We start from the raw sequence: 25,502 nt of genomic DNA on the forward strand, positions 1-25,502 counted from the left end.
GCACAAAACACATTGCGTGAAAAACACTGCACTATTCACTGCACGACCATTCGACTGTTATAATGAAACACTCTCGAGTTCCTTAACTTGATGTTTCTCTGTCGGTGGTACAAATTCCAATAATTGTTGTTTGGCATCTTTTAGAAGACGGATGAATGTGTTCAGGAGCACTGTTCGTTTTTCTGGACTTAATATGGATACCCCATGGCCAGCGAAGTTTGCGCAAATTTCAAGTGCTTCGTACCGAACTCTAGCTCTAAAGCTGCTCCGTAAGCTGCATTAGGATTAGCTGATCCTGTCATCTGTCTTAGCACAGAACAAAACCATTTCCAGACAACTTTGACACTTCCACTGGTCGTAAGTTTATGCTTCTGTGTGTCCACCTCCAGACATTTTTTTACAGAGTGGGGACTGGGTGAAGTTATCACGGACTTTTTTATCTTCTGTTGGAATAATTTCGTTTATAGCTGTATATGCTGCAACTTTCCAGTCAGTTGCTATATGAGGATCTTTGAAATTTCTCCAGATCTCTTTCCATTTCCTATTTGGGTACTTCTCCGTGATCTGGGGTTGTGCTTCGTTCTTCTCTACTAGATGATTGTATATTACTCTTGTAGGAGGTACGTTTTGTCCTGTCACTCGTATCGTATCTATCTCATGCAGCGCTCTTCTAAAACATCGTGTCGGCACTGAATACTTTGGATTTTGCTGACTTGTATTCCAAAAATAATTCTGATGAGCAGCTCATACTCCTGTCTTGGCAATCATTAACTCTCGCATTAGAAGCGCTTGGCATTTTTCACCGACTGCTATGAGACCCAGTCCTCCTTTCTCGACTGATTTCCGCACTTGCGATCTTGCTACACGAAACATATATCCTCGCCATAAATCATAAATAATACATAGTTCAACTCGCTGGCTGATTTTTACCGGCACGGATAGGGGACATCCTTGTCGAACCGATGTTTTACTTGGAATTGGTTTGGAAAAGTGTCCATTAAGAAGTATTCGAGAATGCGCCGAACTATAAAGGGTGCGAATAAGATTGCATATTGCGGTTGGGAGACCCATGCGTTTCAGCACTGCTAACAAGTACCAATGATGCACTCTGTCGATAGCTTTTCGGAAGTCCAGGTTTAGAATCTCGCCCATTTCAGTTGGTTCTGCTTCAAAGTGTAGCACTGCATTTCTTACTACCTGTAGGATGTGGGTTATTTTCCTTTCTGGAATAGCACATGTTTACCCCACTTTGATGATGTTAGTAAGGTAGGGTCGTATTCTTTTCGCCAGTATTTCCATGAACAGTTTGTAATCGGTGTTGAGGAGTGTTGTCCGGCGGAAATCTGATACAGTTCGTGGTGTGGGGACTTTGGGTAAAAGGATTATAATTCCTTTATTAACGCCTGTGAAATCTTGTAGATTAGCGAACAATATTTGCATCAGTGTTAAAAGGGTTGATTTCATGATGTTCCAGTACGTTTGTAGAAAAAATAAGTCAAACCATCAGGGCCTGGAGCTGATCTGTTACTGGACGTTCGTAGGGCCTCGAATAGTTTACTTTCTTCAATCGGACGGAGGAACTGCTGCTTGTCATTATCAATGAGTTGTTGTTCGACGAAAGTCAGAATGGTCGTGTGATCTAGTAGGGAATTCTCACAGTCCCGGAACGTTTCCCTAAAGTATTTTTCAGTTTCATTTAGACAGTCTTTAGTAGAGAAAAGTCGTCTGTTGTCGTCGGTAAGAAGAGTAGATATGATTTTGCTCTTCCCGTTTCTTTTTTCACTGGCTACGTGATAAAGCTGTGCTTTTTCTTCTGCTAAGGGTGAATGAGAACATGAACGAACGAAGGAACCCTGTAGGATGTTTTCCTGAATGACTGTTATTCTTCGTTTAACTGCGGCTATGTGACTGTTTACGTTGTAACCTGCCTGTTGACGCACCAGAAGGTCAGTTAGTATAGTGTAGTAAGAGTGTAGAGTTTTCCGTCTGTTACTTGCTTTTTCTGCTCCAGGTTTCTTAAAGAAGGTTTGAATCGCCGGTTTAACCTCATGCAGCCATTTGTGTACAGTTGAAGGTCCCTGTTTGGTGAGACGACTGAGCATATCTGACCACATCTGTTGAAAGTTCTCTTTCACTTGCTCGTCATCTAGCAACGCATTATTTAGTTTCCAATATCCCTTCCCGATAACAGGAATTCTTCTAGTATTACGAATATTCAGTAGGACAGCGTGATGATCACTGAAGGGATTTTAACACTGATGTCATGTACATTGGGTGCTAGATCTCTGTTTACGTAAAATCTACCAATTCTAGATGCAGATGCTCCTCGGAAAAATGTAAATTGTACGATGTTGCCATGTTTACTTTCCCATCCATCGCGAAGCTCTAAGGCCTGACATAGCCTTTCAAGCGCTGGAGAAGGGTTGAATTCTCCTCTCAGGTCTTTTGCGTGTAAAACACAATTAAAATCCTCACCGAAAATTACGTCTTTGCAGTTATGTCGCAAATAGAACGGTAGTTGTGTGGTCAGAAATTCCTCTCGCTCGTGGCGACGATGTGTTCCAGAGTGCAGGTAAACGTTTATGTACAGAGTGTTACCTTCAGGTAATATTGATGTAATCCTTCCACTAGGGTGTGTTTCTCAAATTGTAATGTTTAAACCAGAACTGTATATAATTGCAGTACCTCTCGAGTCTTCCCCAGGATTGGCAATATATTGGTAATTGTTCCCAAGGTAAGGCAAAGTATAGACATTAACTTCCTTGCAGGAAAAGGATATCGAAGTCATAATCTCTAATAAATTCTTGTAATAGAACCTGTTTGCTGCGACTTCTCAGGCAATTAACATTAAGTGATGCTACAGAATGAAGAAGTAGAATGGTAAAGGAAAATAACATAGCGCCAATCATAATGATGAGTTTGGAGATGGAGGCGAGTGCTGAAGTTATTTATTTGGAACATGTTTGATAATTTTAGTGCCTTTCTTTTTACCATTGTCATCTACCGGCCGCTTTAACCTAGGATCCCTGTGGCTAACTTGAGGTAGTTTTGTTTCGGTAATTTCCATTTCTTCTACCGACGGAGGACTCTCGTTTTCGACTGTTGGTGATATTATTATGCTCTTCCCTACTTTGCATGTTACCGTCTTTGAGGGATATTGGTGGTGTCAATACACTTCCGCCCTCCGTTTTCATATCCTGACTTAGTGGAGGCTATAACAGATTATGATTTATTTCTTGGGGTAGCTGTGCTGGCAGCAATGCATCCGACTTAGTCGTAGGTAGCCTTTCCGGTTGCGGTAGTTGGTTATTAATATTAGAATTGTCGTTCTCAGTTATCTGATCCCCCACCTGTTGACCTAATAACTCTGTCTCCCTGTGCGTCACAGAAGTGGCCGGCATAGTGTTCTGGTGTTCATTTTGTGTTGCCTGTGTGGCTTCATGTAAGTCACGAAGGGACGAACTGTGTGAGTTTTCTTCAGGACTCAACTGCATAGCTTGCAGCGGAAAGCGCTGTGTCGGCAGTTTCCCACTGGCCAAGGTCGCCCAGATGGAACGAGCAGGCTGTTCGGTTAGCTGGACGGGTTGTTTACGTCGTGGGCATTGACCCCGTAAGTGTCCCGGTTCTGTTAAAGTTGCGCCGAGTAAAAGTTGCACCGTGAAGATTCCCCTCCGGGAGTAGAAGTGGTTTGACAGCTGTCTTAAGCAACTGCTACCTGCGCTGCACCGCAGGGACTTATTTCCAGGTTCAACGAATGGTGTGAATATCTGTACAGCTGAGATTTTGAAATCTCCCTATATAAAATAACACGTACTGACTGACTGATTCATCATCGCCGAGCCAAAACTTCTGGACATAAAGATGTGGAATTTTTAGGATACATTTATATTAGGGTGCAGGTGCTCACTAAGAGAGGATTTTTGGATATTCCTTCGCTGAGGGGGCGGAAAGGGGGAGAATTTTAAAATGAGGATATCTATATCTCAAAAACTTGAAAGTTTACAGACGTAAACATTGGTATTTGGAATCTCCCTTGAAAATAAAGAAACGCGTATTTTTTTTTCAGAAAATCCCATTAAGGGGGCGGGTGGAAAAAGGGGGAAAAGGAGTTGGTCACCTTCTATGAGGAGACTTATATCTTAAAAAGTTAGGATGTTTCAGGCGTGAAAATTGGCATTTGGAATCTCCTTTGAAAATAAAGAAACACGTATTTTTATGTTTTGGGATAATCCGACGAATAGGGATTGAACAGGAGTGACAAACACGGTGAATTCTTAAAAAGACTACATCTGCAAATTATTTCAGATACGTAACATATTACAGATTTGAAAACTGGTATTTGGAATTTCCTGTAAAAGTAAAAAAAACAATTTTTTTCGGAAAATCCACTTAAGACGAAGTGAAAAAAGGGAGTGGAGTTTTAAAATTAGCATATCTACAGTATATCTGAATAATGTAAGATGTTGCAGACCTGAACATTGGTATTTGGAATCTCCTTTAAAAATAAGGAAACACGTATTCTTTGGTTTTCGGGAAAAAACCTTGACGGGGTGGGGGGAAGAATTCGAATCTCCTTGAAAAATAAAGAAACACGCATTTTTGGAGGGATGGGGGGAATAAACCTAAAGGGCTGGGGTGAAAAAAAAGAGTTGAATTATTTTTATGAGAATCACTTATATCTCAAAAACCGAAGATGTTAGAGGCATGAACATTTGTACTGTGTTTGGAATCTTCTTTCGAAGTAAAAAACACGTGTTCTTGTGTCTTCGTAAAATCCACTTAAGGAGGGTGAATGAATTGAAAAATCAGTTCAATTATTTGTATGAGGATACTTATATCTCAAAAACTAAAGATGCAAAATACGTGAAAATTGGTATTTGGAATTTCCTTTAAAAATAAACACGCACTTTTTCGGAGGGGGGAATCAACGTGTAGGAAGGGGGGCTGAAAAAGGAGTTGAATTACTTTTATGAGGATTCTTATATCTAAAAACTGAGATGTTAGAGACGTGAAAATTAGTATTTGGAATTTCCTTTAAAAATAAAGAAACACGCATGCGCTCTTTTGGAAAATCGACGTAAGGGGTGTGGATTTGAAAATTAGTAAATAAGGAGTTGGAATAAATTTATGAGGGTGCTTTATCCTAAAAACTGAAGCTGTTACAGACGTGAAAGTTGGTATCTTCAATTTCCTTTCAAAATAAGCACGATTTTTTTTGTTTTCGGGAAGTCCACTTAAGGCGGAGAGGGGTGGAAAGAAGTGAAGAAGAAGAAGAAGAAGAAGAAGTTGAATTATTTTTCTGCGTATACATTTATCTTAAAAACTGAAGGTATTACAGACGTACAGACGTGAAAACTGGTATTTGGAATCTCCTTAAAAATAATGAAACACGTACTTTTTGGTTTTCGGATAATTCAGTTAAGGGGCTGAAAAGAATTGGAAAAGCGGGTAAAATTTTTAAATGAGTACCGGTATATTTACATTATGTGTCAAAAAATTAACATGTTAGAGACGAGAAACTTGGTATTTTGAGAGTCCTTAAAAATACAGGAACATGCACCTTTTTGATTTCGGAGAGTCCACTTAACTGGGAGTGAAAAGGAGTGAAAAATAGTTCAATTATTTTTATGAGGATACTTACGTCTTAAAAACTGAAGATGTTAAAGACGTGAAAAATTGGTATTTGGAACCTCCTTTAAAAATAAAGAAACACGAATTTAATTTTCGAAAAATGCACTTAGATGGGGGTGAGAGTGGGGGAAGGACTGATCAAGGGGTTGAATTATTTCTATGGGGATACTTTCGTATATCTCAAAAAATTAAGATGTTACAGATGTGGGAATAGGTATTTGGAATCTCCTTTAAACATAAAGAAACATGTATTTATTTATTTTTTCGACTTAAGAGAGGACTGTTTCTCGCCTGTACAGTTGTATGTCGTACGGTCGTATTAGCCCCGAAAGGTAATACCACAAACATGGTTTACAAAGAATTTCTGGGGTAAATGAAACTCAATTTTTGGGTTAGTTTTTTTACTTTATGAATTTTCAGATAGCGGTAATGTCTTAGTACAATGCCGAGGAACGATTACTTCGTTCAAATTACAAAATCCACGGGAGCAAAGCTGCGGGTAATTGCTAGTTAATATATATAAAATGTTATTCACTCTATCAATGTTGGTTTCTTGCACATTTAAAAGAGCTGCATTGTATTTATATCAGTGGGTGAAATGTGTAGGCCTATAACTACGTAGTTTGACTTTATTTACAAACCAAGTGTGGAAACATGGAATCAGCTTTTCAGTCTCATGAAGAATATCCACAACCTGTTTGTAGATAACTGACAGTGTCAGGAATAGAATGAATGAAGGATGAAATACCACTTAAGGAACAAAATGCTGCCGAATTCGACGTCTGGCGTGCTTTTCCGGACAAAGATTAATGGATGGCAAATGAAATGATAGCGAAGTTGTCGAATAAAACATGACCGGTGAAAACAGAAAAAACTGTCTCACCCTACGTTTCCCCTGACATGCACCTCTTATGAAGTGATAGGGGTCAAGAATGAACCATGGCTACTGCCAAGGAAAGGAAATTGAGTGCCCTGGCGAGGCCTGTCGCATTCCCCTGGGTATAAAAGATTAATAAATGACAAATGAAATTGTTTCAAACATGATGCTGATATAAAGATGAAGAAATGAGAAATAATATTTTGAAAACCCTGATAAGGGGTAAGTAGGCAGTGAACACTGTCACATTCTGAAACACGAAACTTCCCTGTGGAATTCACAAACAAGGCCTCTCGCTAATGAGATCCTAGAATGATTAATGACCACGGCGCAAATTTTACTGATTTCAACACGGCGCAACTTTTACTCGGCGCAAGTTTTACGACACCAGTGCCCCACTGCATTACAAGACTAACACGTAGTAGGCTGATTTTCGTAACTGATCAGGGCTTTATGCCCACCAATATCTAAGTAAGACGGTATATGTTGCTGTAACATTAATCGAATTGCTCGTACACCATTATGAACCTTGTACCGGAAACCTGAGCTCCATGTTTCATCCTGAATCGAAAAAATGGTCCCATATTTACTAATATGTTCCACAATTATTCTGTGTGGTACCTCCATCGGAAGATTAAAAGTTCGCACCAACTTTGTACCAAGACCCGCAGAATCAATAGTCACTTTGCTACGGAACCCATTACTGTGTAAGAAGGAGTGCTCACCTGCATAATCCTGTAGCAGTTTTTCAGTTGTTTCCTGTTTCTTGCATTCTATGTACACTTGCCGCGATATTCCATTAAGCTGGATCCTCTCGACGTCACTTTCTTCTAGCTTCAAGGTGTCAAAAATTCAGTCATGCACTTCGTATGGGGCTGGTCGGGGCGTGTCTCTTTCGGTGAAGTTGATCACAATCGTGTTCTTCCTTTCCACTATCATGATGATCTTTAACTATAACCACATAGATATCTTGAACAACCCTATCTGTCTCCACTGTCAAGCGTTTATCAGGTAGTCACACACAAGTAATAACAGACTCGTTAGACCGTACACTCAGTTCACGAACTCTCTAGCTGCCCTGACTTGCACGCGCGCTGGTCCAAGCAGAACTGAATAATTCGCATCACAGCAGTCGAAATGAGAGAAACTATTTGTACCCGCGCAGCATGTGCAATGCGGAGAATGTTTTCTGGGCGATGATCATATCATGTTATCATCGAACATAAAGCCTAGGACTTTTACTGATGGCATGAATGGCATGTTGGTATTATTGAGGAGTGTCTGTTCAAAAGGTGCTATTCCCACTTTTTAAAAAATAAATCAGCATTTCGTCCACATGCATTACAGTAGTTGAATATTATCGATTGCCAAGAACAATCCACGCCAGAAAAATGTAATTCCTTATAATCTGTAATAAACACGATCATGACCACGTTCCATGTGCTTTTTCCAAAACTTTCTTAAGGTTTCCACTCCTCATATAACATCACAAATACAAAATCAGGTCGATTGAACTTCGCAAATAACTTGAGATATCTAGGGATGATTGCTTGCGTTTTTGCTGGGTTTAACGTAAAACCACATCTCAAAGACCAGAAAGAAAACGATATTAGATCCTGATTGTTTTTTCTATGGCCGAAAATATTTGATCTGAAGATGTGTGGAGGAAAATTTGTAAATCATCAGCGTAAATGTGGTATTTGCGGTGCGTTAGATTTTTGGGTCAATAAGGTAAATAGAACAAGAAGAGGTCCTAACACCGAACATTGGGGCACACGGCACACCATACCTCACGGACCGACAAGTTGATTTGTTTATCCCATCTGAAACAAACCACCGACGGCCATACAGGTAGGAATGCAACCAAAAGTGGGCACTGTTCGAGAAATGAGAGAATACAATTTAGATAACAAAATGACATTGTCAATAGTCAGAAACTTTACTCAGGTCTACAAGTATTAAAACTATTACTTCCTTACTGTCCATTGCTTCTCGAATGTCTTCCTTGACCTTCAGTATTACCGCTAGTGTACTGTGTGCTTGAAGAAAACTCCTTTGCCTGCTGTGAAAATGGGAAACCACGGAAAACCATCTTCAGGGCTGCCGACAGTGGGGTTCGAACCTACTATCTCCCGAATACTGGATACTGGCCGCACTTAAGCGACTGCAGCTATCGAGCTCGGTGAAGAAAACTAGATTGTAGTGGGTCGAGTAAGTCGTCATGTACTCTATTATTTGTTTATAAACGATGAACCATAGCGTTTTGTATAAAGCAAAATATATGCAAGTGGCTCTGTAGTCAGATGGTTTAAAGGAGAAGCTACTTTTCTTAGAGGACGTATAATGCCTGCTTTCTATGTTTCTGGAAATGTACTGTCCCTCAAGGGAAGAGTTAAATATGTTAATTAGTGCAGGTAATATCACGTACAGAATAAGTTTTATCATTTATATTCCTATACTGTCATTTCCCTTCGCCGTTGATTTTATACGATTTATAGCAAACCTAGCCTGCAAGTGCGTTGTTGCAGGTCGGAAGTAGAAGTTTTTTTCTGCCAGTTCGTCGTAATTCCCGTCTAGAGCTTCCTCATTAACTGCTGCATTTAATTTTGTGCAGTGTGATGCATAGTAGTTGTCCAATTTTTCCAAGGGTATATTTATTTCGTCGTCCTCTCATCCTTTGCTAATGCCAAAGCACTTTATGGATTTCCACAACGCAGCTGTTGAAACGTTTGTTTGAATTAAACTGTGAGCGTGTCACAATTTAGCGTTTCTAATATTTTGGGCCGTAGCGTTTCTTAGTCCCTTACAGTTATGTAGATTGTCAGGAGTGCAGTTTTGTCTAAGTCGTCTATGAGCAGCGCCGCGTTCAGCCATCTCATCTGAGAGCCAGGGAGCTGGCTTCCGCGATACTCAAGCCTTCTTTTCAGGGGCATGTCTATCGTACAACTCAGTTATTTGTTGGTTGAAAAGAGTCACTTTATCATACATATCTTAAAGTTTAAATATGTCCTTCCATGACAATGCCTGCGTCTTGTAAAAGTTTATTCTTGTCAATTGGTCGTAGACCTCGATATGAAATTAGTTTGGGTTTGAACTTGCGACTTACAACAGAATATTCCATAAATATAGCATCATGCTGCGATATGCCCCGGACACTAATTTGACCGTGTGACGAACTAATTCAGGTTGATTAGTGGCCACGTTTCTGTGTGATGTGTACCATTGAGAGGAAGAAAAGTTAAGTTGCAAAAATTAAAAGAAGTCAAAAGTTGGGTTGTCTAAAGAGAGTTAGGTTCGATGAGTTTTATGTCGAAGTCGTCCGTTATAACTGTATTTGAATAATCAGATACTAAATTTTGTATTTGAGTCTCTAGGTCGCATAAAATCTCCGCATTCGCTGGTTTATACATTACATCCAGAAGACATTTTTCTTCACTCCCGGTTATACGAGAACATGAGTTCAAGTTTCCGCTGGAACGGACTTGGAGACCTGCAAGTTATTTTAGAGCGAAGACTGGTCATAACAAACGCAGAGGTTCCACCGGAGGGCTTATTTAATCTGTCGGATCTAAGCAACGTGTAATCCTCCAGCTGCAATCTTTCGCTTGCGTGGTGTGGTTTTAACCAATATTACGTGGGAAATGGAAGGCGTAAATGAGGTTTTAATTTCGTCCAGTTTTTAACTAGCTGTTCTTTCACATTTAGAGCCATTTCTTCAAACCTGTGTTTCACATTGTTATCTGAAAGATATCCTTTATCCATTTTTCTCTGGATTTCCTCTCCAAGGATAATTCAGATTGCTAGAAGAATGGAAGATTAGTTTATCATCTCACCAATAGTATGGAGTTTCTTGTATTTTTCTATTAAGAGAAAAACTTAAAAACAATGCTTCTGTAACCTCTTCATTCACCTGCTGGAAATCCCCAGTAGCGTCCAGTTTCATACTATTTAATGAGTTTCTGTTTCCAATACAATACTTTTTAGGTTTGTTCTTTAGCACTACAGGTAGTGTGCTGTTATATGTCGTTCCAGACGTGCGGGTCGCAGAGCGCCTTTACTGAGAACGTTGTGATACACAACACATTGTGGCAGTTGGATGCCGTCTCGTTCAACAAACGCGAATCCATACTAACATTAGTTTTCATTATACAATCATCTTTTAGCAGACATTTTTACACAAACTAAAAGGGCAAATAAAATACTAAACGTTGCTCTCAGCACAGAATGCAAGTCCTAGCTAGGCTACTACTGTATAAAAGCATAAAATGCCCCAGAATTAGGCGCTAAAGTAGCAACACAGACTGTTAATTAAAATTTTATTGGCATGTTCTGAAAGCTCTCTAGGAGTTCCACTCGATGCACAGTCCGGGACCATATCACTTTCGATGGCGCCTAAGAATGAATATAAAGTGCTCGGAAACATGTGCGAATTTTCTGCCGCGCAGTTCGCTGCACCCGCACGCCGCTCTGGGTTCTTGGTTTTTTTACATGAAAGGTCAAGAACCATAAAAATTTCAACCTTCCTCGATCTTTTGCAGTTTGGTAGAAACGCATATATGAAAGCTGTTCTTTCTTTTCGAATAACCTTGTATATTAATTTATGTATTTATATTCATCACGATACAAGTTTCTTTTCTTCTTCCAAGTTGTTCTGCGCACCCCCTTGTAACCCAGTGTGGGAACCACTGCACTAAATATTGCAAGAATGAAGTTTTAATTAAATCCTAAAATAAAGGTCCATGTGCTCATTTCTTTATCAGGAAACGATGATTTTTTGTTATTTTTGAATACCCGATGACTTTACGTCTCCTAGTCAGTACTCATCTGTACTGCCGCTGATGACAGTGCTTATTAACATTGATATTGAATTACAGCAGTATCCTGGTGAAATTAAGACAGTGCAATGTGGTGGCATGTCAGTTGTATCCATAAAGGAAAACTTTGGTACAAGAAGGGGATAATACACATTTCAAATCTTTCAGGTGGAAAAAAATTTACTTTAAAAATTCTGGATATTATATAATGCTTTAGTGTTTATATAAGTTGGTTGGGAATATAAAGTTTCTTACTATGCAGCCAAACCAATAACAAATATATTCACTGACTCTGAAGTAAAAATGTAATATGCTATATGAGGTTATCCCATTTTACTCCAATTGACTTTAAATTAGTACAATATTATTTTTAATTCACTATGTAAGATGCTTGATACAAGAAGAGTGCCGTTCTATTTTAAACACAATAGTGCTATACCTGTTCCAAACAAATCATGTACCGAGCTCGATAGCTGCAGTCGCTTAAGTGCGGCCAGTATCCAGTAGTGGGTTCGAGCCCCACTGTCGGCAGCCCTGAAGATGGTTTTCCGTGCTTTCCCATTTTCACACCAGGCAAATGCCGGGGCTGTACCTTAATTAAGGCCACGGCCGCTTCTTTCCAATTCCTAGGCCTTCCCTACCCCATCGTCGCCATAAAACATATCTGTGTCGGTGCGACGTAAAGCAAATAGCAAAAAAATCATGTGCCGACAAGTGTGCGAACTACTGCACTATTAGTTTATTATCTCACGCTTGCAAAAGTTTTATACCTGGCATTTACGGAAGAATTGAGAAAATGTTGAAGCTGAGTTGGGAGAAAATTATCTTGGCTTCAGAAGAAATGAAGGAACATGTGAAGCAATCCTGACTTTGCGTCTGATCTTAGAAGATCGAATTAAGAAAGACAAGCCAGCGTACATGACATTCGTAGATCCAGAGAAGGCATTCGATAATGTTCATTGGACTTTTGAGATTATGAAGTTGATGGAGATCAGTTACCAAGGCAGAAATATTGTCCACAATCTGTACAAAAATAAGTCTGCAGTAATAAAGAACGAAGGCTATGAAAAAGAAGCAGCAATCTAGAAAGGAGCGAACCAAGGCTGCAGTTTATCCCTTCTCCATTTTAATGTTTATATGGAACGGGCAGTAAAGGAAATCCAAAAGGAGTTTTGAAAAGGAATCACAATCCGAGGAGAGGAGATCAAAACTCTGAGATTTGCCGATGATGTTATTTTATCTGATTCTTCAGAAAATGTGAAGTAATTGCAGAATTGTATGGACACAGTCTTGGAGAATAAGTACAAAGACGAAAATAAATAAGTCCAAAACAAAAGTAATGGAATGCAGTCGGGCGAGTTCAAGTGGTGCAGTATATATTAGGTAAGGAAATTAAGTCTTAAGGAAGTAGATAAATATTGTTACTTGGATAGTGAATAACTAATGTTGGCAGAAGGAGGACATAAAATGCAGACTACCACAAGTAAGGAAACCTTTCTTAAGAAAAGAAAATTTCTCACTTCGAACATTGATATAGGGCTTAGAAAGAAGTTTTTGATGACTATTGTCTGGAGCGTGGCACTGTACGGAGGTGAAACATTGACGATAACTAGCTCGGAAAGAAAGAGAATAGAAGCTTATGAAATGTGGTGTTACAGAAGAATGCTGAAGGTGAGATGGGTAGATCGAATCACGAATGAATAAATACTGCATGAAATTGGTGAAAGGAGAACGATTTGGCAAAATTTTACCATAAGAAGAGACAGAAGTTCAGATACATCGTAAGACAGCCAGGACTTGTTCAGTTAGTTTTTAAGGGAAGTGTAGGCGGTAAAAACGGCAATGATAAATCAAGGTATGAATATGACATGTATATCAGAGCAGATGTAGGATGTAGTAGTTAAACAGAAGTGAAAAGTTTAGCACAGGATAGGATGTGATGGAGAACTGCATCAAACCATTCTCTTGACTGATAACCCAAACAATAACATTTACTAAAATATTATGGGGAAATCTGCTTAGGTTATAAGGAAAAACGACATATAGTAACATTTTCATTATTCTCGTAATTGTATCCATTACATGAAGCCTAGTTCAAGGATTCAAAGTATCACATGTCACTTTTCGGAACATACGGCGATGCAAGCTTCATTTTACCCTCTAACATTGCATCGGGTTTTACACGGAGATGAGATTCTGAAACTCACTGAGGCGAGAAACAATGCAGGAGGCATTCCATTCTTGTACAAGATATGAGGATTGTTTTTACTTTGTAATCCAACTGAAAAAAATACGTTACGGAAAAAGTGGAATTATCCCCTTCTTAAAACGGGTGTTCATTTAATGTGCATGGTTCGACAAAATAAATTTGATTGGGGGAAATATCATAATTGTTCATATTATTTCTGTTCTTCTTTCCAGGTGCGAGGAGCATTCACCGTCATGACGTTACTAGGAGTCACCTGGGTATTTGGTGCCCTTGCAATCCGTGAAGCTAAAGTAGTATTCCAATATTTATTTTGCATTTCGAACTCATTGCAAGGGTTTATCATATTTCTTGTACGATGTGTTCAGTATCCAGAAGCTCGCACTGCATGGATGACCTTATTTAGAACTGGGACACTTAAGAAGCATCGTGGTACCTTACCTTCATCATCTATCAATAATTCTCAGTCCAGGCATACAGTAACATCAAGTACACACTCTCAGTGCAATAGAAAAGTCAGCTTGGATGCCAACAGTAGTTCTCATGGTAGTACCAATACATCAATATGGAATCGATTTCGTTCTCATGACAGTCAGCAGAAACCAAGAACTCATACACACACCGAATGGAGTTTCCGAAGCATGTTTGGTCCTTCGAGAAGACGAAGCAGTAACAAAGAAAAGAACTCTCTACGGAACAATGAAGCATTGTCTCAAGTTTGTACTGGACAACTTCTACCTGACCCCATGCCAATATCCACAAGTTTGAAACTAGATCTCGAGAAAACAGTGATCCAGCGACCGGTAATTTTACGAACACAAAGCATGCGTGAAAAAAATGATAGTTTTTCGAATGAAATGCAAGATTTTAAGAGAGTAAATAGTGCTAAGGATAATTTGCAGTCAACAAAACCCGTTCACGCTCACCGGTCGGATAGTCAAGAATCTTTAAGCCCAAAAGAAGGAGAAGACACATCTTGGCAATTTCTAAGAACACCACAGAACAGCATGGCACAACAAAATAAAACATTAACCACAAAGAAATATGTAATGCAATTTGGTCAGGGTAATAATTTTTCTGAGCCTCAAGTTAAATTTTCGGCAAAGAATAGCTCTGACACTGAACCTAATCAATCAAACTCAAAGATTGTTTCTCATTCTGACCAGGGATATATGTCTGGTGCTTGTACTGCTGAACAATCACCTGAAAGTCCGAGGCAGAAAGCCCGCCAAATTCCAACATTCGAGGCCTCGTTCGGGAATATGAATTCTTCGTTAACTGGTCATTCTCCCACTGCTGAAGAGAAAGTAACTGGTTCTGAAAGCAGGAATAATATTAAGGAGAAAGAAGAGATTGAATCTAAAGATGTGCCTCTATTATCTCATACATTCGTTGTCATAAATGGCAAAAAGATATACACAAACAATCCCTCCGTTCGGATAAATTTGGAGGAAATGTTGGGTAATCCTTTGGCTAAGATTGATATCCAGTGTATGGAACAGTTAACACAGCGCTCACCAAACATAAATGATCTCCCAAACACCCAAGCAGCAAAAGCTAAGGTCTATGAAATTGATCAAAATGAGGACCTTCCTATTTCTAGTAGTAGTAAAAGTACATCATCCGAAGACAATATCGAAAGTTCGAATGAAAGTAGTGGGTCTCAGGGTGATGATTCTTGCTCGATAGAAACAGGTGATTCACCACAATATGACGAAAATGTCTGGGATAAATATCGAAGTTCCAAACCTCAAACAGTCATGAAGCCTATTGTGTAAGGTATAAAAAGAAACCATGGAATTGGGGGACCAGTTGTTTGGGCTTGCCCTCCCAAAAAATATTAGTCTAGGGTGCCAAACGTTCTGTATCAAAGAGAACGTGCTAATCATATAACACGTTCTATGAAAATTGGAAAAGCAGAATATTTAAATGTGTAAACTGGAGATAATTGCAAACACTTTTCTTGTGGTTTTATGTGACGATAAATTATCCCTCTATGAGATCCTGCCAAAGTGCAGAAAATATTCCAGAGAAATGATATGCCAGCCACATTTTCGGATGTTGAATTCTTAACAACCGTTAACAAGATATGAAAAAACTGTTGCATCGTACAAACCCAATGAATTATTAAAACTTCCGTGCATTTTATATCGCACAAATTATAAATGAATAATGAATTCGCGTAAGTCTCTCGGACAGTATTCTAGGTACTTTAGTGAGGAGAAAACCCATTTCGTAAATAACCGAGCGAAAAGTTTTAACTGAATAGCGAAATAATGCCAGCTCTCTAGTCAGAAATTCTGGGCTGTAATTAAAAGCACATGTGAACTTGATATTTTTAATACAATGACCAATATATAATGCCCTTTTTTATAATAAAACGATATTTTGTACTTCAGTTCTAACTTTTAATGAGGACTGTGTTAGCGGGAGGGAGTCGTTGCCTTCTCTATACCACGTATGACTAATTCCTATACTTCACTTGGCAGCAAATAGGCATTTCGTACTGATTTTTAAAGCAGAGAAAGTAAGACATTGATTTGTAATCAGTTACTAAGAGCAACACGATGTTTAATATGTATAAATTAAAGGAACTCTTAACTAAAGAAGGAAAGAAATTGCTTGAAGAGATTTATGTCAAGACAAGTAACTAATACATTATTCTATTTTTGTTGCCAGGTATGATGAGCTCTTTATTCTATCTCCAGATTTTTTAATATAAGTCTGCGTAATAATTAAATGACATACATGGCTCTGTTCATTACTCGTGTGGAAGAGCAGCACTAAATATCCCAAAAGTATTCATTGTTTAAAAACGTAAGAAATACTCCTTGAAATATTGATATAACTAATCAAATTTCTCTCATGTTCAATGTGTCACAGCTTGGATTTATGTCTATATCACAGAGGTGCAAATTTAAACATTACCAAACGTTTCACAGCATTATATTTTAACTTTGTATGGTACTACATATTGTACATACCTCCCATAGATGAAAAATATCTGGGTGTTCAGCATAAACATGGAATCAAAATGTATCAATACATTATTAAACAAGTGTCCATTATCTAATATTAAATGTAAAGAGCTTTTTATAACCATGTTTTGTATGTATATCTTAGTACTGAATACATATTTATGGTAAAATGTGGTAGGCACATACTGTAAATCAAAATATTATATTGTGTTCTATTTTTGAAACCTCGGTATTTTTTAGATGATGAACCTATAAAATCTTTTAGGATAAGAATTTTAATGTAAATGAGCAATTATTTATCTGAATAGTTAACATGGATTCTGTATCATGCCAAATTGATGACCTTCACTGAATATTGTGCAACTACTTAATGACCTTCGAGGAGACTTAAGATCATTTATGATGATGATATGAACTTTAATTATTATGCTGCGTGAATGACGGTGACCAAACATTGTACATTCAATATAGGCAATGTATTCTCTGGAATTTGTACTGAAAACTGGCTGCATACTATAACATCCTGTCTTATTTGTTTTACTTAATTTATTGATGTCGTGATACAGATGTGAGAAGTGAGATTTTAATTTCAAAATGAGACATAAAAGTCAAATCTCGTTTTAACACATGGTCTAATTAAGGCTTAAAATTAAATTGAAAATTAAGAGAATTTTCTCAGAATCTAACCACACATTCCTTTCCATTTCGTTTGAAAATAAGTTTCTGAAAGAAAATTTCAATCCAAAGTATCTTTCGAAGGAGGTAGCATTTGTCAACAAATATATTACAAACACTACAGTGTGACACAGAACAACTTTACACATGCATATCACTTCACATTCATTACTTCTTTATACGAATACAATTCCTTTTACTCATGAAGTAAATTAAAATATTTACACATTCACTTAATTACCTTAGAATAACTTCTGGATTTTCATCGAACTATAAAAGTGTGTTAGTTTAATTTTATTCTGGGTATTGATAGTTTATGACGAGCTACGTATTCTTAATAGCTCGCTCAATAATAAGTTTCAATTAATGAACTGAAACATAAATTCTTTCGGTCTCATTTGTGTACGTGCACTTCCACCAAACAGATGTCAGAAAACTGTCTGAAAACTACAGGGCAGACATGAATAATGTCAACTGACATAAAATTGTTACCCACAGCGTTGTTCAAAACAATTAGTCATTTGCAATCAAATTTGATTATTAACAACGATTGTATTGTCATTCGCTTTAGAAGTCAAAGATTCCACGATTCAATTCTCTTGCGTAAACTTTTCCATCCTGATTCTGCAATTTTCCATTTAAATCAAGCATTTGTTATTAAGAACATTCTGCAAGTAATAAAAAACCTGAAGGGAAACTTCAGATGAATTATATGGACGGAGTAACACATCTCAGTCAAAAGTCAGCTATATTTTGGCGGTTTAATATAAAATCAAGAGGTATGACATTGTTGAGGTGTTCAGCGGAAAATGTTATTCCTGTGTGCTCGTTGTCCCACCATTAGTGGACAACTGATTGCACATAGTTGATGATGGTGGTTATTATTATCATTATTATTGTTGTATTTATTATTATACGTTCGTCCTACAGTATACAGAATAAGCTATCCTTAAGTAGCTGTGAGAAACTGTCAAAATAAGATCCAATGTGAGAACTGTAAAAAGGAACAGACAGATATGTCACGTAACGAAAGCAGAGTTTCATGCACATCTCAAATATTAAGTAACAATAAGTTACCGAATGGCATATAACATTATAAGACATACATTCTGTAATTCACCTTATATACTAATTACATTTTTATTGACAATTGACATTCTCAAATATTAAGTTACAATAAGTTACCAAATGACATATAACATTATAAGACATACATTCTGTAATTCAACTTATATACTAATTACATTATTATTGACAACTGGAAACTTTTATCGTTTATATTTTATTAGTAATCTTTTCAATGTGAATAAAGGTTTCCACGGGTCACAAACGTTATAATAGGAAATGTCTCTCAATATGCTTTGATATTTGTATATCCCTGTTTATTAAATTTTCAATACGTATCCTTTTATATAAATTTAAAAGTAATTAAATCGTGAAGATTATGATGAATCGTCGTTGAGATTTACAGTATTTATCCAAATTTCAGAAGTCACTGTAACCTGTATTTTCTGCAGATTCTGCCTTCGTGAAAAGTGATTATGGTCACGAAAAGAACATAGGTGGTCGGTTAACTTAAGTTATATCAGTTTACTAAACTGGAGCCTTGGAAAAGAACAGTATGTCAGTATCAAATGGATTCCAAAATATTCCTAGAATAACACTGTTACTCATGCTGCGATATACTGTACTCCCACTCGGTCACCATCTGTATCTAATACTTTTGGAAAGTTCAGATAGAAAGCGGAAAATAAGTGACTCAAATATATGCTAATGGAGAATATTATAAATTGTAAATGAAAATTGCATATATGTATGTTACTGTTTAGTTGACAAAATACATAATATGTTCAAATAGTTGTATCAATGTGAAATGTGCAATTTGTGAAAAGAGTTATGCTTTTTTTATTTATGTGTCTATCAAGTACTTTATGAAATCATACCCATATCAGAACTGTGTACAAATAATTTATTTTAAAAGTCGTGCAATGTTTATGTATTGAACAATGTTAACATTTTCACCGAAGATACCCCATATCAATCTACTATTATTTCATGTCCGCAGATGTTAACTCTTCCAAGAAAACTAATAAGTATCGTACAGTATGACTGTTATGAAAGAATAGCAACTGGTAGCACTTCTTTATGTTTTACGGAAAAGAGTATGAGACTTTTTTGACAGCACTCTGCTTCGATTTCATCGAAGATTTCCAGCCCACGTGTTCTATTTTACCTTTCTATCGCATTATTCTTAATGAAATTTATCACATTTTAATCTAATTCAAACATATAAACGGAATGTATTCATCTTAAAAGGGAGTGGTAATGTTTAGATGAAAGCTTTAGGGAGATAAAGTTAATCATTCAGTATGTATGTATGTATGTATGTATGTATGTATGTATGCATGTATGCATGTATGTATGTATGTATGTATGTATGTATGTATGTATGTATGTATGTATATATGTATGTTGCACGTTCTTCAGCTGCATAAAGCTCAGGAAGTTCAGTGGCCTGAAGTAACAGGAGCTTCGGAGCAAGTAGATTTTCAGTCCAAAATTCCGATGTTCCGGCAACCTCTCCGCTTTACCTGTCCTGCGGGACGATCTACTCTAAAGGTGAAAGCCTCGGATAATATATGTTGAGTATTCAGCCCGTAGGCTGGTTGAATCCTGATCAGCTCTGCCATCAGCTGTCATAGATGCCCTAGGCATCACCGAAGAGGCGTACGACAGAAACGATTAGTGAGGTAGTTTCTCGTTACTTTCCTCATCGAGCCAGACATTGATTTAATTCATCAGTCTGCCAAGCCTGACCCTATGAGTGACCTTTTCACACCATTCATAACCCGGACTAGTCGTATAAGGAATGGTGTTACTAGCAACGCTGATACCTCAGCCATTTTCATATTGTCAAAGCCAAGGATGACACTGAAACACGTTAATGAGAGTTACAAATGTACTCTAGCCCTTACTAGAAGACGCAGTGCACTGTAGCAATTTCGTTACTGCAGAGTACCATTTTATTGACAAAATGTGTTCAAATTACCCATCCTCTAGTTTTACGCAAAACACCGTATATCTCATAACGCTTTTTTACACGCTCGTTAGCATCAAGTGTGTGACACTTTACCATGCCGTCCAAATCCTTCCCACATAATCATCCCTGTTATCAGGTAACGTTTTCTAAGTCATGTCATACATGTAGCCCCACAAATAGAAATCCATTTGTTTGACTTCCTCATCCACTAGTCGTGTATCCATCAATTCATCGTTACCATAACGTCTCTGCTACAGTCAGTAACAAACAATATTCAACCGGATCATTTACTAATGCTCCACTGGGAGCGAAGTCATAACATCAACAAATAACCCCTCATCCCATGCCCAATGCTTCAACTTCCATCTAGTGAGTCGTAGAAAGACTAATTTTTGCTTCCAATATGAACCCGCAACATTCGTGTTTACTAAGAGCAGACCGTCGCGCTGCACAGGTACAGTAGAGAGTTTACCGACACATCGGGAATTTGGAATAAAAATCCACTTTCTCCCTAACACCTATCCCCTCAGGCAGCCCAACATACTGAGCTGTATGCATCTGAAAAAGGTATATAAATTGAGACTGAAAATTCCAGACGTGAATTCTAATGAAGTTCAATTTAGTTCACTTTTATGTCCCTTCATGACATACATAAACGGTCATCAAGGACAAGATTTGGATCCAACTAAGTTAGGATTTCGAAATATCAAAGTATAATCTTTTAAAACAATTACCTGTGAAACCTGTACACAGGATTGTTGGAAACAACGTGAACCATGTGTGTGAGCGTTAGATTGTTGGTCATACTGATAAATAATTTGAAAAAAGTAATTCGATATCTCGCAGCATTGTCATTTTATCAGTTCCTGAAGTTAGCTAACCAGATCGCTCCGCGAGGGAATTCAAATGGGGTTTGCGAGGCGGAGTTGCTAAATATTCAGGTGCCCTAAGATCGGCTTTAGAGCGCCCATCGAAGAAAAATAATTTCACCAAGGGAGTGATGTGAACACGGACCTCCAAGCTGACAGGATCGCACCATAGCAAGTACTCTACGTTGACACCGGCGGAAATCCACGGTGTGTTGTGTTTGATGCTGATATCTTGGTATGGCTATCAAGCCGGTCTAAGCCACTTGCAAATTTAGCAACACTGCCTCGCAGAGCCCATTTGAATTCGCACGCTGAGCGATCTGATTGGCTAACTTGACCAACTCATAAAATGAATACGGCGCGAGATATCGAATTATTTGTTTCAGATTATTTATCAGTATGACCAACCTTCTAACGAGTATTTACCCGATTCACTTCGTTTCCTACCACACTGTATATTTGCACCATGATAAACAAAATCGAAGAAAGAACAATAACACATAGATATCATAAGATAAAAAAGACTGAATGAGTAAGCTTGCACAACTGCTCAGTCGGCGTAATATTTTAAACCTAAATGCTTTCACAACAGTTGTACTATTATTATTATTATTATTATTATTATTATTATTATTATTATTATTATTATTATTATTATTATTATTATTATTATTATTATTATTATTATTATTATTATTATTATTATTATTATTATGCAAATATCTAATTAAGAAGGTTCATCATCATACATTACGGTAATAAAACATATAATACTAAAATTCGTTAAAACATATACGTTAGAATTTATTATAAAGAAAATATATAGCTAAACGTTGATAGTCATACTGCACCATAGGGTGAAAAGAACAGCAGAGGTAAGGTAAGGTTGTATTCTGCCCGAAGGCAGGTCCGAACCTCCGCAGAACAATAGAAAGGGATGTATATAAAAATCAAACTGGATCGCCGTACCTCACTTAAAATTATGGCCACATCGGTTAGTAAAGGACACCTTTCCCGTGTCAAATTTAATATCTTCTTAAGATAATGGAGATATGCGAACTACAAAGGATAGATATGCGAACTACGAGGGATAGATATCCTTCCGTTCATAATGAAAGCACTGTTAAAGTAATAATAAGAGCTGGCGTAGTCACAAGTGAATAATACAGGACATGCTTAGTGGTAGAAATAGGAAGCCCAAGTTGAGTACTAGTAGTTCTTTTCCTAACCATGCATATGTTTGGCAGCTGCACTGAGTGCAGTTTTCCCCACATTTTGCCAATGCTCACTCCAAGAAAGTGATGATATGGTACCCCACTACAATTTCCATTCCATCAACCCCTAAGCCCAAATAGATACAGTTACCTGCACTAAACGGACATCATAACAACACTGACCATCATAGATTGCGTTTGCATATTACACAGGCCTGTTGGCCGAAGATATCCCGACGACAATAACACCTACCATAAAATCACTTGTAATGAATTATATGTGTGTAGAAAACCAAACCACTTCACTTTATGTTCTAATACAATCACTACATCATAACATTATACAGCATATTCATTGAGGAAATAGGGGCTAGCTACTCATTTTGGAGATGTAAAAAAGGTTATTTCGTTGTTTTACAAAAGTACTGGCGGGCCCTGTAAAACATTTTCTGACCACCTTACATGTAGCAACCAAGGCAACTTTTCATACGAATACGCTATGAAACGGGAAATACCGTAATATATTATTGAATAGACCACATAGCCAAAAACAAAGGACACCGTTCTGTCCTCATGAATATAAATCCTTACTCGACTGTAAAAAGAGACAAGCAGTGACAGGCTTCAGCAAAGACCTGCTGTTGTTCTTTTTGCTTCACGTGAACTGCTTGGAACATCGTAGTCGTTCGCAGAGGGTTTTGAGTTTGACTGATAATCTACGTGGCTGTGCTGTCTACCCTTTGTATATTTTTAACTGTGTTTAGAATCGGGAAGACAGCGATGCTGCTGCTGATTATTATTATTATTATTATTATTATTATTATTATTATTATTATTATTATTATTATTATTATTATTATTATTATTATTACTGCATTAAGGGGAATAACGTGCAGTCGTCTGTCATAACGGAAGGAAGCATCTTGGCTGGATGTTTATGTACCATCCAGATATTCACCAGAACCTGATGTTGGAAACTAGGGAAAACAACTTCTTGGATGGCCAAAATTTGATTTTTAATCCACTTTTCTTCTCAATAGTATTCTATAAGGTCTGAGAGGCTGCTATTATTTTAATAAATGAATCTAACGATTCGTTTCTACAGTATCTTGTTTTCAATATTACTATGATATAGATTAACTTGGCAATAGAGGGTATTGATTGACCTCTAAAGTTAAAATTCCGAAAAGTTAATTATACACCGAGGAACTTGACAGTCGATTATGCTAGTCTCTTAACTACCGTGTGCTAACAACTCTTCATAACTTCTAGAATGGATTTTGTTGCTTGTCTCATTCAATGCCTGAAACTACAACATGTAAATACAGTGGGCAATATTATAGTGCATATAGGTAGTATATTACTGTACTCTTCTTAAACATGCAGTAAGACGCTCCTTTTTCGTAGCATCTGAAGCTCAAAACATCAGAATATGTTTCCATTGACGTTGAAAAATGAGCATATAAGTTAATTGCATATTAGCAGATGTAACGAAAAACAATTTAATACCTGAACTAGAAACATGTCTACTTTATGATACAATTAGTTTGCGCAGGTAAAACAACGTATGACACCTTAATTTTTTTTGCTAGTTGTTTTACGTCGCACCGACACAGATAGGTCTTACGGCGACGATGGGACAGGAAAGGGCTAGGAGTGGGAAGGAAGCGGCCGTGGCCTTAATTAAGGTACAGCCCCAGCATTTGCCTGGTGTGAAAATGGGACACCTTAATTAAGGCCATGGCCGCTTCCTTAGCACTCCTATCCCATCGTGGCCAGAAAACCTATCTGTTTCACTGCGACGTAAAGCACCTTGTGAATTTAAAAAAGATATTTCTGTAAATGAAATGGCGTGTGGCTTTTAGTGCCTGGAGTGTCCGAGCACATGTTCGGCTGCCAGATGCAGATCTCTTGATTTGACTCCCGTAGGCGACCTGCGCGCCGTGACGAGGAAGAAATAATGATGAAGACGACACATACACCCTGCCCCAGCGAAATTAACCAATGATGGTTAAAATTCCCGACACTGCCGGGAATCTAACCCGGGACTCTTGTGACCAAAGGCCAGCACGTTAACCATTTAGCCATGGAGCCGGACTTCTTTCTGTAATACGGGTTTCTTTACAACGTCATATCCATGTTTGTCATCTTTACTACACCGCTTATGGGAGATATGTAATCTCTCAACTTCCTCTCTCATGGGGAAGCGCAAATATCCATACTTCCCTCTTAATTCTCCGCCTTACGCAGGAATTCATTAGAAATACTATCACCAATTTATCCAACGCTCCAACGGCGGGATATGCTCAGGTTTGAAGTCATCAACTATAGACCTTTCGTCAGAAACTTCTATAATTTCGGGGCGTACTTTTCACTATTTATCACAGTTCAATTTTCTATGCTTGGAATATTTCATCCATTATATCATTTCCTCAAAATTCACATCTCTCATCTGAAAATATTATGTCAACTATTACGATCTTTCATATTATTTGTTCAAAACTTGGATCCCATTTAATTAATTGCAGTTTAATGAGTGAAACCAAATTGTTACTGCAACTTGTTAACTTTCTTTAAGTCGACGGAGCTCTTATTATTACCGTATGATTTTGGCATGTAAAACATTTATTATTTTTACTATGCCGAAAATATAACTCAGCGATGTTCTACCAATATCGTGGTTTAAAATCGTATACTAAACAACCAATTCGATCCTTAAACTGTACACTCGGAATGAATTAACGAATTAATTAATAATGATCATAATTTTAGTTGATCAGATCTGTTCCATCATAAACTCGTCAAAATAAATCAGAATGAAAATATGACGCCTAAGGACCTCCATTTTTGCGGAAACCCTGTAACCCTCCACACATAAAATACTTTTGTATAATTGACTACTGATGTGGGCCATAATTACAAAGAATAAAATTTACATGGTAGGCACTTCAAATTTTTTCCACTTACCTAGGGAGATGAATCATCGCCTCCAGTAACTGCTTCAATACCCATAGATGATAGTGTTTTAATTCATAACAACAGCCTGCTAATCCAACAGAGTTAAAGACACTGAACATCAGTATACACATATTCTTCCTCATTATTGCACAACACACTTATAATTATAACATAACATTGAAACAATATTATTAATTCTCAAATTATACGTTGATGAGCACACCACAATTAATTATTTCA

The 25,502-nt window shown here is 37.6% G+C and overlaps 1 protein-coding gene across 1 annotated transcript in view; it reads left to right on the plus strand.

The window, feature by feature from the left end:
- Positions 1 to 18,984, plus strand: part of LOC136863695 (uncharacterized) — a 415,056-nt gene extending 396,072 nt beyond the window's left edge. The window contains exons 23-24 of the mRNA XM_068226041.1: positions 13,744 to 14,574; positions 14,674 to 18,984. Of these exons, the coding sequence (XP_068082142.1) occupies positions 13,744 to 14,574; positions 14,674 to 15,306 (1,464 nt within the window). The 3' untranslated portion in view covers positions 15,307 to 18,984. The remainder of the gene's footprint in view (positions 1 to 13,743; positions 14,575 to 14,673) is intronic.
- The last annotated feature ends 6,518 nt before the right edge of the window (positions 18,985 to 25,502 follow it).

The sequence above is a fragment of the Anabrus simplex genome, chromosome 2 (assembly GCF_040414725.1).
Source record: "Anabrus simplex isolate iqAnaSimp1 chromosome 2, ASM4041472v1, whole genome shotgun sequence".
Taxonomy (NCBI): domain Eukaryota; kingdom Metazoa; phylum Arthropoda; class Insecta; order Orthoptera; family Tettigoniidae; genus Anabrus; species Anabrus simplex.